The following is a 16,672-nucleotide window of genomic DNA, read 5'->3' as shown; positions in this document are numbered from 1 at the left end:
GTGCATGCATGTGTGTATATGTGTGTGTGTGGCTTGCTGGCTGGCTATGCAGACTGGTCTGAATTTTCTCCCCAAAGTGGCATACATAGCACTTTCTGGGGGACTATGAAGATTAACAAGTACAGAAGAAGCTTGCAATTCAGCTCTAGTTTAATTGTTCTAAGGTCTATGACCAAAGTGTGCTGCAGTGTCTTCAACAATAGGGTCTTAGTATCAATTCTGATGGACAAACAAGAACATAGGCCATAGTCTTTGAGGGACCCTAGCACCCTCCCTGGCCAGTAACTTCTAGAAAGATAACTCACAGCTGACTCATAACCTCTGGGACTATCATTATCCTTTCTTGCAGCATAACTTTATCCAAGTTCCTCTTTTGTGTATTTTTGATCATCTTTAGAATAGTAGCTCAGATTGTTTTTAAGGCCTATTACATAAATAGGAACTCATTCCCAGTTCTGTAAACTTGACAGATATGTTATAGGTCCTAAAGAAAAGCCTACTGCTATCATTTTGTTAAACAATCCTGTTGTTATATGTCTTTATAATTATTCAGTTTTATACCTACACACTAGTTCTGGATTCAGGCTTTACCAGAGAAGTTTCTTTCTTCAGCAGTCTGTAGTTAATGATGAAAAATGTAATTCTCCCAAGCCCCAAGCATAAGTAGTGGTGACATGCTCTACCCAAACTATAGTAGACATAACACCCCCTTTTAAGGTTCAGAGAACATCAAGGAAGAAATATTACTAAGATTATAGGAGTCAAGATGGGGAGATGTGTAACAATGTCCTTTTTACGTTGCATGGCCATTATGCTCACGAGTTCAATAAAGCCATGCTTACCAGCATAAGACTTGCACAAGATTGGGTCCCTCAACATTTCAGCATGAATGAGGTAGGGTCCCATGATACTCCACCCTTCATAGAGGCAGTGCTGGGAATGAATACATATTGGGGGAGTGTGACATTACCTTCAGTGGTATAACTAAAGGTAAGTTGTCATTGCTCCATGGAAATACTTTCAGCCACACACAAGCAAGAACTTTACACTCAGTGGGTCACATGCAAAAACTGAAGATATGAATGAAGAAAGATGGATTTACTGAGAAGTGTGCTAGTGACAAAAATCAGGAGATAAGGGAGGAGAATAAGATGGGAAAATATAGAAAGAAATAGAAAAGATGGCTTTAAAGCAATAAATTATTTTGTAAATAAAATTACTTAACATTGAAAAATATATCAAGTCGATCTGCACCCTGTATAAAATACTAGTGAATATAATATATTTTTATAAATAAGAGCAAATTGCTTGAATGTTTAAGGTTACAATACTCACAAGAAAAGATATCTTACCTTTATTTTGTATGCTGGTACTTCGAAGTGACTTATAGGAAATTTCACATTCATGGGATATACTGATGTCATCTACAGCAACCGTAGCATTTGATGACAAAATGGTAGCTTCTAAAACTAACTGTTATTGGAGAAAGATGAAGTTATTAAAATATACCATAGAAGTAAAATCTCAAAATCATTTTCTTCCAATAAAGAAACTCTTTTACACCTGTTCCATTTTTCAATCTAATCTTAGAAAACTGTTATGACCTGAGCATGCAAATTATAAAATTACACAGTCGTAACTGCTTTGACAGCCTCTTAGATAACCATAATATGTTAGGTAACCTTGTTTTAGTTAAAAGTTGCAACATTCATCACCAGTGAAGGGCATGCTTTCCATTGCCATTAAGAGTCATATGCATTAAAAATGAGTTCTTGGGGTAATCAACTGTGTGGTTTACAGCTCAATTTAATTGAGATATGGTTTGGCTAGAATGATTTATTTCCACATCTGAAAATTTAAATATGCATATATAAATATATATATTATAACTATAAAAATATACTTCTGTGCAATAAAGATTACAATCATTAAGCACCTATCGCTGTTAGTTATATTCATTTACTAAAGCACTAGGAGGCATCTATTTAAATTTACTTCAAATCTCAGAATGGTGACTTGACATACTTTTTTTTTTCTTCTCCTGTTACTCATATTATTCCATGTGTTTATTCTACTACAAAAGGGAGAACAAGATTGAGAGAAAAACAGAGGAGACAAGATAAGGAAAGGGAGAATAAGGCTGAAGAAGAGGTGAAGGCAAGGAGGGAACAAGGTAGAGAAAAGGCAAAGAGAAAGTGGGATTCAGGAAGAAGAGAATGAAGGAGAGAGACCTAAGTAGGTTATTTCTAGAGCCCTGGGGACATTGCCAAATGATACCATCTTTGAACATATTTGGTAGCTTTAGCTTCATCTTATCACTATGAATATCTAATGTCAAGACACTAACACTTTAGTTATGTTAAAGCTCAGAACATGCTTCTCCATTTCCTGCAGTAGAGTCATAATGCTGACAGTGTTGCCTTTATATAGGGTAGCTAGCTCTATGGAAATCTCTGAGCTACTTTTCTTAAAAATAGATCACACTATTGCAATGTAACAGATGACTTGCCACATAATAGAAGGAAATATCCCTATATAAAAGAGCCAAAAATAATCTGAATATACAGGTTTGGTGAAGTTTCCTTTTAATATATTACCATTAGATCATATTTTTTGTTCAATCATATATTTCTTCTTATCTGCACTTTCTCATTGAACCCAAGCAATAAAACACAGTTACTTTGGATTTTTAGGAGTTTATTTTTATTACCTATTGTTAACATAAACTTGATGGGTACTTTTACTGATTTGCTTTTATTATCCTAATTTTGTGATCTCCACAAACAACAAAGGGCATACCTGATATTGTATCACAAAATTAAGTTAAACCCTAATAGTAATTTCTGCCAAACATGTTGCTCTAGAGAAATAGAGACTACAACCGAACCAAAAGCAAATGGATATGAATGTGGATGTGGTTTTAGAACAATGAATTAGTCGGATAAGAAATTGAATGGATGAATTGTATGAGTTATGACAATTTTAGTATGGCTAATTGAATGACATTATTAAAAAGAAAAATGACCTAAGATACACAAGTAACCCAATTTCTCTACTTTTATACCTGACATGAACATAGTTTAATGTTGCTTTTGATAGTGGACAGATATATATATATATATATATATATATATATATATATATATATATATATACATACATACTATATATATACACACACACTATGGAATACTATCATTATTAATATACTGTCTTTCTAAATTACCTTTTTATTGTTTTGATAAGAAACTATAACCAAGGCTATTTATAGAAAAAAAAGTGTTCATATTGGTTATAGTTTTAAGAGGTTAGATTCCATGATCTTCGTGCCAGAAAGTATGGCAACAGGCAGGCAGACATGGTTCTAGGCAGTAGCTGAGAGCTTATATCTTGATCCACAGACATGAGGTGAAGAGAATGCTAATTGGGAATGGCAAGTGGTTTGGGATTTCTAAAACTTAAAGTGCAACTCCAGTGGCACACCTCCCCCAATACAGCCAATGCTCCTAATCCTTCCCAAACAGTGCCACCAATTACTGAGCAAGTATTCAAATATATCAGCCTATGGTGACTATTCTCATTCAAAAAAAAATAGCATGTGAGTTAAACCCATTACTCTCCATTTGGGCCTAAACACTAACACACCTAAAATTGCTTTTGATAGTGAATACATACTTCCTATGGAATAATCACCCTTTTAACATACTGTCTCTTTCATGTAATATGGAAAGACCTTCAACATGTGTTTCTGACTTTAAAATTTTACAGAAAAATCAACAGTCTGAAATACTCAATAGTTTATATTTCTAGATATACGTGATTAAAAATACACATATACATAATCAATGCATAGAGTGTACTTTATTAAAATAAGTTAAAATAAGGCTGCCCAATATTTTGAATCAACAGATCCTGGCTATGATGGTAGATGGTAGCAGTGAGAAAGAACAACTGTCCTATTTGCTGTCTTTTATATTTTACCATGTGATACATAAAATTTGTATGATTTATAAAATTCTGATTGTACTTAGCTTTTTAAAATCTTGGCTAAGAGATCTGTTTTTCACAGAAGAGGCAGAAAATAATAGCACAGATTTTAGAAAAGAGTTTTTGCATAATAGGTACAAGTACCACAATTTAGAAAATGTTGAAACTACTAAGTAGTTTATTTGTGGCAACTTTGAACTTGAAAATTTCCCTTTTATATTTTACTGTTATATATCATTTACAATCCACATGTATTGATATTATACACTGATAATGTCAGTTAAAATAAAATGTGGGATTCCTCCAATCCAGAAAAGAGACATTTGTCAGTAGAGAAGAAGCAGAATACTGGAGGTACCACTCTGTGTTCCTGAAGAGAAGCATGTCTTTACTCTAACTGTCTAACTGGTAGGGCCTTGCTAGAGGTGAAGTACAACATTGGCATCATAGATCATGAAGATTTGGATATTTAAGTTTGACTAAACAGAAACACCAGGTGATTCATTAATGTTATTAAAATGCAACTTTAAACATACCTGAAAATTCATAAAAAAAACTAATATTCAGTCATTACCAACCCTTCTGGTCTACTACTCCACAAATAAATTCAAGACCATGTATTGGAAGATTACAATAATACTATTAATTAAAAATCACCCACTTTTTAAAAGTGGTTCCTTGGTTTTATGATATATAACTATAAATAATTATCAGCTATATCTATTTTTATTTTTATTTTAAAGAAAAATTGTCTGTGTGTGTGTGTGTGTGTTTGTGCGTGTGTATGTCTATATGTCTCTGTGTACAGGTACATGCTTGCCATTTGACATCTGTGCAAGTCAAAGACAATGTGTATGAGTCAGTTTTCAATTTCTAGCTTGTGGGAATTAAACTCAAGTCCTCAGGTTTGTAGGGTGTTCCCTTTCACTGAGTCATCTCACCTACCGATTATTTTTAATCACTGGGTTTTTTTGATTGTTTGTTTGTTTGGTTGGTTGGTTGGTTTGGTTTAGTTTGTTGGTGTTGTTATCAGGCAGGTCTTTGTGCTGTGACTAAAAGTTGTTACCTTACAGAACTACAAGACTGATAACTAACAAGTACACAACAATTTATTAAGAAGAAATGTTTCAACAATGGAAAGGGAAGCTAGAATTTCTGTTCAAAGAATCCTCAGGTAATCTGAAAACTCATATTCTAATTAAATGTAGATTCGTTTCCCTTTGAAAATTATTTTTAAAACTTTGCGATTTTTTTTTTGTTTTACTCAATTATAATTATACTGTGAACAACAAATTTTCTTGCTTTTGGAAGTTATAACTAGTAAATGCTGTTAACATTCCTGTGATTATTTTATACATCAACAAAACTGGAAGTTTACCCAGAATAAAGTAAAGCATCATATCATTCCCTACCTTATTATATAAAACACGATTAAGAAAATTAACTACTGAACTAACAGGAAATAGAATTTGTTAGAAACAGAAAGAAACTAGAATGTGAGAGTAGCCATATTTCCTTTAGAGTTTACTATATACAGTTTCAATCTTGTGAATATGGCACAAATTTTGTATTCATTTTAAAGTGAAAGAAAAACAATTGTAGAGAAGGAATTGGCTAAATGTCACAGAACTATGTGGAAGAATGGATAGCCTAAGCTGTTGCTTGTTGCAATTATAGAATATTGGAAATTATTTTTTAAAACTTTGTTGTCTTGTTTTATTCAATTATAATTATGCTTTTGACCAAAACACTTCTTGCTTTAGGAAATTATAACTCAGAAATGCTGTTAATATACATGTAATTATTTTATACATCAACAAAACTAGTTTACCCAGAAATAAAAAGTAAAACCTAACATCTTTCTATTCATGTCACTTATTAAAATAAGGCAATCTCAGTTGCTTAGCAGATGGTTTACACCCAAGCTTTCAATCAACCCCAGGTTTCCTGAGGTACTACGTGGGGAAGACTGAGGACTCAGCGACTTTCCACAGATGATATTTAGCTCTGTGTTATAAATCTTACCCTTTACTGATGCTTCCAGTGATGAAATATTAATAACAATAAATCTTTTAGAGATGTGCATCAAACCACTCATTGTGGAAAAGATAAGAGTCATTTTCAGATGAAACCTAAAATATGGCACAACTGTTTCAATAGGATTTAAATATGTTTAAATATACATTAGACCAATAAGAAATTGAGGGATAATACTCAAATAAACTCTTTTTATACTAGAATTTAGGAAGTTTAAAATTTAGAAGTTAGAAGTTCAGAATTTAGGAAAGAAGTTACAAAGAATAAAATGGCAAAGTTCAGAAATTTATTTATGTGAAAGAGGCTCATCATTGGAGCAGAACATGAACAAGCCAAGTTAAAACAGATTGGACAGAATATAATTAACTATTGGACTAAAATTCTTCCAATTCTTCTACCCAGGTGATGGAGAGATTCCTGAAAGGCTGTTAAATTAATTCCTTACAGAATCAACAGAAAGCCTAATCCTTTCCCAGCAGGAGAACAAAAGTCCTAGCAACTAAGGGTGATTATTCCCTAGGAAACTCAAAGCAATTTGTTCCCTGTTATGGTCTCTAGTTCACATGAAAGCACCATACCGCATCCAAATTTTATGGTTAAAGTGAAATACATAGGTCTCATAATCCAGGACCTTTCTTCTTTCTCATGTTTAGACTAGACTGGATTGCCCTAAATAAATAAATTCAGAGCTTAACCATATGGAGCCAATGATCAAACCAAGACGAAAGTGACCCTTAAAGAATGTAGCACTCCAGACTTAAGTATTCCAACCTTGGGGTATTTCTAAAATACTCACTTAAAAAACATTCAGATTTAAGATTTAGATAGAATATCTGTGGGCACAATATCATTTTTATTTGTTGTTAATACACGAGCTTGTACATAGCAAGAATCTTAATATATAATTTCAGGATTGAAAAGATATACTTAGAGAAACCTGATAACAACTAATAATGGCATTTTTCTTGTGTAGGTGAATAGGTAAACAAGACCAAAGCTGTATCTTTTTGTATAATTAATGGTAATACATCATCAAATTGCTGACATTTACTCAAAGTATGACTGCATGTTTATTTCTTTCTTTATTACTGGCTATAAACACTTTATAATTTTATGTCATATTGCTCTAATAGTTGTTTATAGCACATAATAATGCATATTTTATGTACTATATACATATATATATGTGTATTTTTATGTATAATTGCACAAAATAGAATGTAACCCACATATGAAATTCCATAATTCCTATCCAAAGTCTATGTGGGCCAAATGGGTTCAGGATCTGAATAGTTTGGACTTAAGATTGTTTATATAACCTAAGTATCATTTATTATTGGTTGTATTACAGAAGATGAGCACAGGGCAGTAAAACATATTCATAGTTAAACTCCCCAAATATCTTCCACAGATTCACATTTGAAAACTCTCAATTTTCAAAAGGACACTGCATTCCAAGTTTAATATCAGACATTTCTTGACTGCCAGAACAGGTGAGGGAGGCATCTTGTGTCCCATGTTCCTCAGAGACCAGTCTGTTCAGGTCAGCTCGCTGACTGTGGAGGGTCAGCAAGCAGACTGCAGAAAAGACACAGCTTCTGGGACAGACACACATTTCAGGCTCCAGACATCTGGGCACCTTCCCCGCCAGAGGAGAAGTGGCCAACTGGAAGGGCTGTGACTGCGAGAGCAGGTGAGGGAGCCATCTTGTGTTCCAGGTCCCTCATAAACCAGTCTGTGCAGGTGAGCACACAGATTACAGAGGCAACACATCTTCTGGGACAGGCCCTGTTTCAGTCATTCATCTTTAGCCAGGAGGCAGGTTGGAATGCCAGACCTCTGTGCACCTTGCTTGCAGAGAGTACTCTGACCACTGAGACTCAGGAGAGAGCTGGACTCCCAGGACTGTTGACAGAGGCTAACAGAATCATGGGAGAAACAAGTTCCAGCCAGAGACAACTATAACAATTAATGCCAGAAATTACCAGATGACAAAAGGCAAATGTAAGAATCTTACTAACAGAAACCAAGATTGCTCACCATCATCAGAACCCAGCACTCCCACCACAGCCAGTCCTAAATACCCCAAAACACCCGAAAAGCAAGATTCGGATTTAAAATCATATCTCATGATGCTGATAGAGGACTTTAAGAAGCACAATAGTAACTCACTTAAAGAAACACAGGACAACACTGCTAAACAGGTAGAAGTCCTTAAAGAGGAAACACAAAAATCACTTAAAGAATTAGAGGAAAACAAAACCAAACAGGTGATGGAATTGAACAAAACCATCCAACACCTAAAAGTAAAGTAGAATAAATAAAGAAAAGCCAAAGTGAGACAATTCTGGAGATAGAAACCCTAGGAAAGAAATCAGAAACCATAGATGCAAGCATCAGCAACAGAATACAAGAGATGGAAGAAAGAATCCCAGGTACAGAAGATTCCATAGAGAACATGGGCACAACAATCAAAGAAAATGCAAAATGCAAAAAGATCCTAACTCAAAACATCCAGGAAATCGAGGACAAAATGAGAAGACCAAACCTACGGACAATAGGAATAGATGAGAATGAAGATTTTCAACTTAAAGGGCCAGCAAATATATTCAACAAAATTATAGAAGAAAACTTCCCAAACTTAAAGAAAGAGATGCCCATGAACATACAAGAAGCCTACAGAACTCCAAATAGATTGGACCAGAAAAGAAATTCCTCCCGACACATAATAATCAGAACAACAAATGCACTAAATAAAGATATAATATTAAAAGCATAAGGGGAAAAGGGTCAAGTAACACACATATAAAGGCAGACCAAGAAGAATTACACCAGACCTCTCACCAGAGACTATGAAAGACAGAAAATCCTGGACAGATGTTATACAGACACTAAGAGAACACAAATGTCAACCCAGGCTACTATACCCAACAAAACTCTTAATTACCATAGATGGAGAAACTAAAGTATTCCATAATAAGAACAAATTCATACAATATCTTTCCATTGACCCAGCCCTTCAAAGGATAATAAAGGTAAAACACCAACACAAGGAAGGAAATTACAACATAAAAAAGCAAGAAAGTAATCCTTCAACAAACCTAAAAGAAGACAGCCACAAGAACAGAATTTCAATTTTAACAACAAAAATAACAGGAAGCAACAATTACTTTTATTTAATTTCTCTTAACATCAATGGACGTAACTCCTCAATGAAAAGACATAGGATAATAGACTAGCTACACAAACAGGACCCAAAATTTTGCTGCTTACAGGAAACCCATCTCAGGGAAAAAGACAGATACTACCTCAGAGTGAAAGGCTGGAAAACAATTTTCCAAGCAAATGGTCTGAAGAAACAAGCTGGAGTAGCCATTCTAATATCGAGTAAAATCGACTTCTAACCCAAAGATATCAAAAAAAGCAAGCAGGGTCACTTCATACTCATCAAAGGTAAAATCTACCAAGATGAATTTTAATTTCTAAATATCTATGCTCCAAATGCAAGGGAAACCACATTCATTAAAGAAACTTTAGTAAACCCCAATGACAGATCTTGGAAACAGGGAAATGCAAATCAAAACAACCCTGAGATTCCACCTCACACCAGTCAGAATGGCTAAGATCAAAATTCAGATGACAGCAGATGCTGGAGAGGATGTGAAAAAAGAGGAACACTCCTCCATTGCTGGTGGGATTGCAAGTTTGTACAACCTGGAAGTCATTCTTGCGTTTCTTCAGTAAATTTGACATAGTACTACCAGAAGATCCAGCAATAACTCTCTTGGGTATATACCCAGAAGATGTTCCACCTGGTAATAAGGACACATGGTTTATTATGTTCATAGCAGCCTTATTCATAATAGCCAGAAGCTGGAAAGAACCCAGATGAATGAATACAGAAAATGTAATTCCAACAAAGGAATGGATACAGAAAATGTGGTACATTTCCATAATGGAGTACTACTCGGCTATTAAAAACAATGAATTTATGAACTTCTTGGGCAAATGGGTGTATCTTGAGGATATCATCCTGAATGAGGTAACCCAATCACAAAAGAAGTCATTAGATATGCACTCACTGATAAGTTGATATTCGCCCAGAAACTTAGAATACCCAAGATACAATTTGCAAAACACAAGAAAATCAAGAAGAAGGAAGACCAATGTGTGGATACTTCATTCCTTCTTAGAATAGGGAACAAAATACCCATGGAAGTAGTTACAGAGACAAAATTTGGAGCTAAGACAAAAGGATGAACCATCCAGAGACTACCCCACCTGGGGATCCATCCCAAAATCAGCCACCAAACCCAGACACTCTTGCATATGCCAGCAAGATTTTGCTGAAAGGACCCTGATATAGCTGTCTCTTATGAGGCTATGCCAGTGTCTGGCAAATACAGAAGTGGATGCTCACAGTCATCTATTGGATGGAACACAGGGCCCACAATGGAGGAGCTAGTGAAAGTACCCAAGGAGCTGAAGGGGTCTGCAACCCTATAGGTGGACTAACAATATGGACCCCCAGAGCTCATTTCTCTAGGTGCATATGTAGCAGAAAATCGCCTAGAACTTCAAGTCACATAAAAGAATAGTAGCCATTTCCTCTGTGCATTATCTGTCTTGAACAGCTAGACTTATCAACAGGTATTCTCTTTACTTCCCAAGGTCAGTAGATAACAGACACTGATGGTTGTTTTGATGAGTTTCAGTCTAAATAAAAATGAATCCATTGAAGCACTTAAATGGAGGCTATAAGCATTAGAGACAAAGAGTAAATTGACCTAATCTCTTGACTTGTTTCATGCTATAGAAACTAATACTGAGATGAATTCATGGAGGTCTTTGTGTCAAATACTTCTCCCAACAGAAGTCATCTGCAGTTTTACCCATTAAATGTTGGCATTGTTTCAGGAGACTTTTCTGTCTATAAAAGTCTCTAATTATTAAATCCAGAGTTTGGACCAAAAGAACTTTCTCTTTCAAAAAAGAAGGAGCCGGGCGTGGTGGCGCAAGCCTTTAATCCCAGCACTCGGGAGGCAGAGGCAGGTGGATTTCTGAGTTCGAGGCCAGCCTGGTCTACAAAGTGAGTTCCAGGACAGCCAGGGCTATCCAGAGAAACCCTGTCTTGAAAAACCAAAAAAAAAAAAAAGAAGGAATCTTTATATCTATTTTATATACACAATTTCCAAGCAATACCAAAGTAATGGTCACCACCACAACAACTTACTCAGTGCTAGATTTCTTTACATTTATCTATATATTATTTGTTTGTTTGTTTGTTTACTTATTTATTTTTGCATCCCAGTTACTCTGGGTCTCCCCCTCTCAGATTCCCTCCCTCTTATAAGTCTTCTATAAATTTAATAGTCACAGAAGTTGATATTTTTCCATTCTCCTCCTATGTTTACTGGGTGGAAATGCCCTGTAATAACGTTGCTGCCATTGGCTGCTACTCTTTCTGGTGAAGTAGCTGAATGCACCAGGCAAGCTCAACTTTTCCATTTCACCTTGTCCATTCTAGCTTCCTTTTGCAGATGAAGTTGCTGGTTTTCAGAGATATATGGATAGTGTTAATCTTTAAGTTGACAGATCAAGAATATCCTCTGAAAATGTTTGTGGGGATTATCTTAAATTGATTAGTCTTGAAAAACATATCTTCTAAGTGGACAAAGGCATTAACTGCCTGGGCAGGGATTCTGAATGGGATAAAATGGAGAAGCAATCTAAGCAGTAGCTTGCATTCATCTCTACTTTAGGATTGCAGAAGCAATGTGAGCAGCTCCTCAGGTTCTTGCCACTGTGGCTTCCCTGCCATTTCAGTGGAATCTGGAGCACTAAATCAAAATAATTTATTTCTCCTCTAGTTGCTTTTGCCAAAGCATTTTATCATAGTATCAGGGAATGAAGCTAAGATACATGCATTCTAATTTTGTTTATTGTCCAGGACAAAGGCCTTCTCCTTCAATGAGAACACAGCCTTTCTCCAGCAGTCACTTATCTGTCTACTATTTAGTCCAACGGAAAGTCCTAATTTAAACACACAGATGGATATTTTAATATCATGTGTATCAAAATGCTTTGGTTTCTGTTTGACTTCAACATTTTATCTCAACTGATTCTGAAGAAAATATTACATGAATGTATGTTATTTATCAACAGCAGTTCCAGCAGTCAATTTCCCATACCATAGCAATAGGTTAAAACAGAAGCTTAGAAGGCTTAAGAATGTTCCTATAATCCTATATTTGGCCCAAGATCCAAGTTTCCAGAACCCATATACACAAACAGCATCTTCACTGTTTAATATTCAGCCTCTCCCAAAGTACTTCTTTATCATTGTTATAGTTCTTTCAGGTTAGGAAACAGAAAGATGCAAGATAATACTTTCAGTCAGTGAGATCAAGGAGTGAACACTCATAGACCCTGACTCCGGGGTAATGTATTTTCAGCACTCCACCATTTGATCTATAATTACATCATCCAAAAAGAAGTCATGGTCCAGGAAGGTAGAACTGCTGCATCCACATAGTGACTGAGATACAGTCATTTGCTTATATTATTGATTAAGACAACTATATTGAAGGTCAACAAATGTTCTTGTGTTACTGGAGAAGAGCAGTAGGAGGAAAACATGGACACAATCTACATCATTTTTCTTCACCTCAGATATGCCAAGCTCACTTAGGAAAAAACCCTTTTCCTTCATGTTTGACATTGATATATATATATATATATATCAAATGAACTGTGCTTGCCTTCCCCCATTTTAGCCCTCCTCCTTTACTTAGGAAGTCCATCTTATTACCTAGGTACCCCATTTAGAGAAAATAAAATCACTTCCCCCTCAGCAACTTAATTCATTAGCTCCCTGAGAAAATTATGAGCCATCAGAAGCATTCCTTCTATCTGCCTTGTGTAGTTATCCATAGCAGCTATGTGCTCAGGGCGGCATTGGCTGTGCCATATCTAATTGAGACTCTTACCCGCCTTCCATCTCTAAAATCCTTTCCAAATTTCTCTTCTCTCAGCCATCTAATATAAGTATTATTTCTGATAGTTGTTATACTTCTACATATAATTCTGAAATATTCAGCCAAAGTAACTATCTAGTTGCCTGGCAAGTAACTAATACATTAATATGCATGGGTTATTAGTATAGTAAGCATCCAATGAATATATTACTTTGTTGTCTGAAATGATTAGTAGGAAGGCCCTACCTTCTGACGCAGTGCATTAACTCCTCATGCGCTTACCTGGAAAGGAAGAGTAGACTCTTCAGCTTTTGCGTGGAGATCAACTTTTGCTTGGCTCCACTGAGAGTCAGAGAATTGGGTCACTTCACTCTGCTTTAGCAAACTGCCATCTACTGATGTTCTTGTGAAAACAGAGAGACTGGAATGCTCTGATAAACGATACCAAAACCGCACCTATAGAGATAAGTGTGGAGATATATATTATACATACATATACATACATATATAGACACATAGACAATATATAGATATAGATAAATATCAGATATAGATATATCGTATATTTTGTTTATAATTTCAAACAGCAGGTCATCAATGAGTGATATATGTTGTAACCTGTCTGCACTCACACTTAATCTTTTTTTTTTTAATTAGGTATTTTCCTCATTTATATTTCCAATGCTATCCCAAAAGTCCCCCATACCCTCCTCCCCACATCCCTACCCACCCACCCTCAATTCCCTCAATCTCAAGGCTCAGGGAACCCTGGAAGATGAAGAGGTATAAGAGTCAAAGACAATGGATTAAACCAAGGAAATATGGCCCTTTAAATAAACGTGGCAAAGTATGTATGAATTCACAGAGATTGGGGGGCCTGTACAGGTCTTGTCTATGGCTGAAAGAAATGGACACATGTCCCCTTTGCTAACCCAGAAGCTATCTCTAATTGTAAAAGAAAATTTAGTTTTTTCTATGGGAGTCTGACTGGAGAAAGAAACTATCCTTAAAGGTAGACCACATACCCAGCAGTTCATGGTCAACAGAAAACAAACTGAATGCCATTTTCAGAGACTTCTTGTCTCATAATCTTGTGTCAGGGCTTTCCTTTCATTTTTGTCTTATGTTTTATTTTTATTTTTATTTTGTTGCATTTTATATATAGATTTCACTCTCTTTTTACCCTACAGGTTCTCTGTGTGTACATATGGCTTCCCTGTTTAGGATTTTCATGGAATTCCAGAGTGTATGGATGAGTGGCTCTCTGAGCTCCCATCTGTTTCTGGTGCCTTTTCTTAGACCCTTTCCTGTCTGCTTGTTTGTTTTATCCTATTCCAATGTATTAGCATTTATTTTGTCATACTATGATTATATTGTTATATCATGTTACATTATATTCCCTTAGAAACTGGTTTGTTTCTAAAGAAGAGATGAAAAAGAGGTGTATCTGGATGGGAGAGGAGAAGTGGGAGAGGGAGTGGGGGGAATAGAGGGAGGAGAAAGTGTATTTGATATATATACATATATATATACATATATATATTCATATATATACATATATATATGAAAAATTTTATTTTAAATAGCAGAAAAAAAGAAAATAATAGGCCAGCAAGATATCTCAGAGGATAAAGGCTATTGCTGCCAATATCCATGTTCAATAACCATGACCAAGTTAATGTAAGTTATGTATGACTTTCATACACCCTCACTCACAATTCAGCTAAGTACATACAGTAATTTCTTTTACAAATAAAAATAAAATATCCCAGAATATTTCAATAATAAATATGAGTTTGTTTTCTCTGATCATAAAATGTATAATATACAAAATACTAATTACTTTCATTGGACCTTTCATATTTCTCTCTTTAGAAAAAGATCTGGGCATCTGTGTGAGTTGGTATTTTTAACTTTTGTCAATATACTTCCAATAAATCAGATAAAAAATATACCACAACAAAATAAGTTTGAGAATATGTCTTTGCCAATATAGTCATGGGTCTTCCACCTCTATTCCTAGAGGAGTTTCCAAGGTTCCTATTTTCTTCCTTCTTGTAAGTCTGGATTGTGCAAAAATTATGATTCAAAGGTATAACATGGGGAATAATATGTATGCTATATTATATTCAACCCCGAAGCTAGTAAAAAATGTTTGTCTGAAAATTAGTATTTTCAATACAGCAAAATTACAACAAATAAGTCCATTAATGTTTCTACTATGATATTATTGATGAGCTTGAATGTTTAGAGGCTACTACTCAGTAATAATTTAAGGCACATGATATATTCTTTAGGAGGGTAGAAAATGTTAATAGTTTTACTCCTTAGTCATCATTATTGATAATAACATCTAAGGAGTTCGTGGTTTAACGGTATACTGAAGAGTAAGAGGAGTTCTCTGTTTGCTCCTAACATCAGAAGCTCTAACATAAGCTTCAGCACTCATTTGTTCTACCAGAACTTCTGAGGTGCATTCTCAGGTCTCGGCACTGTGTGAGGAAAAGATTAATCCTTTCAGTTAGGGGATGATTCATTCTGTATTTTTTTTTCAAAGCTTCCACAAAATGAGGTTCAGATGCACAGAGACATTTCATCCTACCCATTAGCACATAGAGAACACTAAGGCTGTAGAAACATCTTAAAGAAAAAATGAAACATTCAAAGCTGGAGGTTTTTAGCTAGTAAGAAAAAGATACATTTTAAATGTTCTTTTTAAATTCTTCAGTTCAAAATACTAACCATTCTGTGTCCTAATTTGTCATTATTTTCCTGGGTAGATGTAATTGGCACTACCTGATCAAAACATCCTTTCTGACTGTCCATTTCATCTTAGATTTTGTTGCCATGCTTGCTCAAGTTCAGACCTTGACAGGTAAATTAGAAATATAAAGTCAAAGGGAAGTGTTTAATTAAATACCATGGAAAGTAAGGACTCATTTCTCTATTGCAATTAAATTTTAGATCCCTGCTGTAAGTCTCATGGCGTTCCCAGCTTGTGAATATGCAAAGGAGAGTTTCCAACCTCCTTGTGCAGGAGATGCTCACACCCCATCAGTATTTGGAGCTGTCAAACTCTCTGTCATTCAGCTCCTCACTAGTGTGAAATCATTTTAATAAGTACCAAACATAAATGCCAAGGAGATCCATATTCAACAGCACAGGAGCTTACAAATTATATTTAAGAGAATTTGCATTGTAGAGACTTCAATGCTTCAGCTTTGTACTAAGCTACCTTCCAAAGTCATTTCAAATTTAGCACTGTTAAGGGAGCAGTCATTGAGCTGTACATAATAGAGCTGGGGTTTCAAATAGATCGTCATCAAGAGTGAAAACCCCAAGGTTCTCCATCTGCTATACATTCAATGGCAGGCCACTAAGTTTAAAACTCAGAATCATGAGGCATGTTGTAACTTCCTTACAAACCCATTACAACAATTTATGTATATTAGACATTTATTTAACACACTGAAGCAAAAAGAGCAATATGTGGAGTTTAGTTTCTATAAACATTTAGAGAGAAAGAACACATGAGAGAAGGCTGATGATGATGAAGACTGAGTTATTGAATTCAAGAAACCTCCACTTGGTAACAAATACTCGAAAGAAAGAAAGAAAGAAAGAAAGAAAGAAAGAAAGAAAGAAAGAAAGAAAGAAAGAAAGGAAGGAAG

General features: G+C 35.2%; 1 protein-coding gene across 1 annotated transcript in view; it reads right to left on the bottom strand.

Moving 5' to 3' along the window:
• Malrd1 (MAM and LDL receptor class A domain containing 1) overlaps window positions 1–16,672 on the bottom strand; it is a 667,530-nt gene that overhangs the window by 541,199 nt on the left and 109,659 nt on the right. The window contains exons 12-13 of the mRNA XM_021156265.1: window positions 13,284–13,457; window positions 1,353–1,473 (exon numbers count right to left, since the gene is read on the bottom strand). Coding sequence (XP_021011924.1) covers window positions 1,353–1,473; window positions 13,284–13,457 — 295 coding nt within the window. The remainder of the gene's footprint in view (window positions 1–1,352; window positions 1,474–13,283; window positions 13,458–16,672) is intronic.

Source organism: Mus caroli, chromosome 2 (assembly GCF_900094665.2).
Source record: "Mus caroli chromosome 2, CAROLI_EIJ_v1.1, whole genome shotgun sequence".
Lineage (NCBI taxonomy): Eukaryota > Metazoa > Chordata > Mammalia > Rodentia > Muridae > Mus > Mus caroli.
This window is presented reverse-complemented; position numbering and strand designations above follow the sequence as displayed.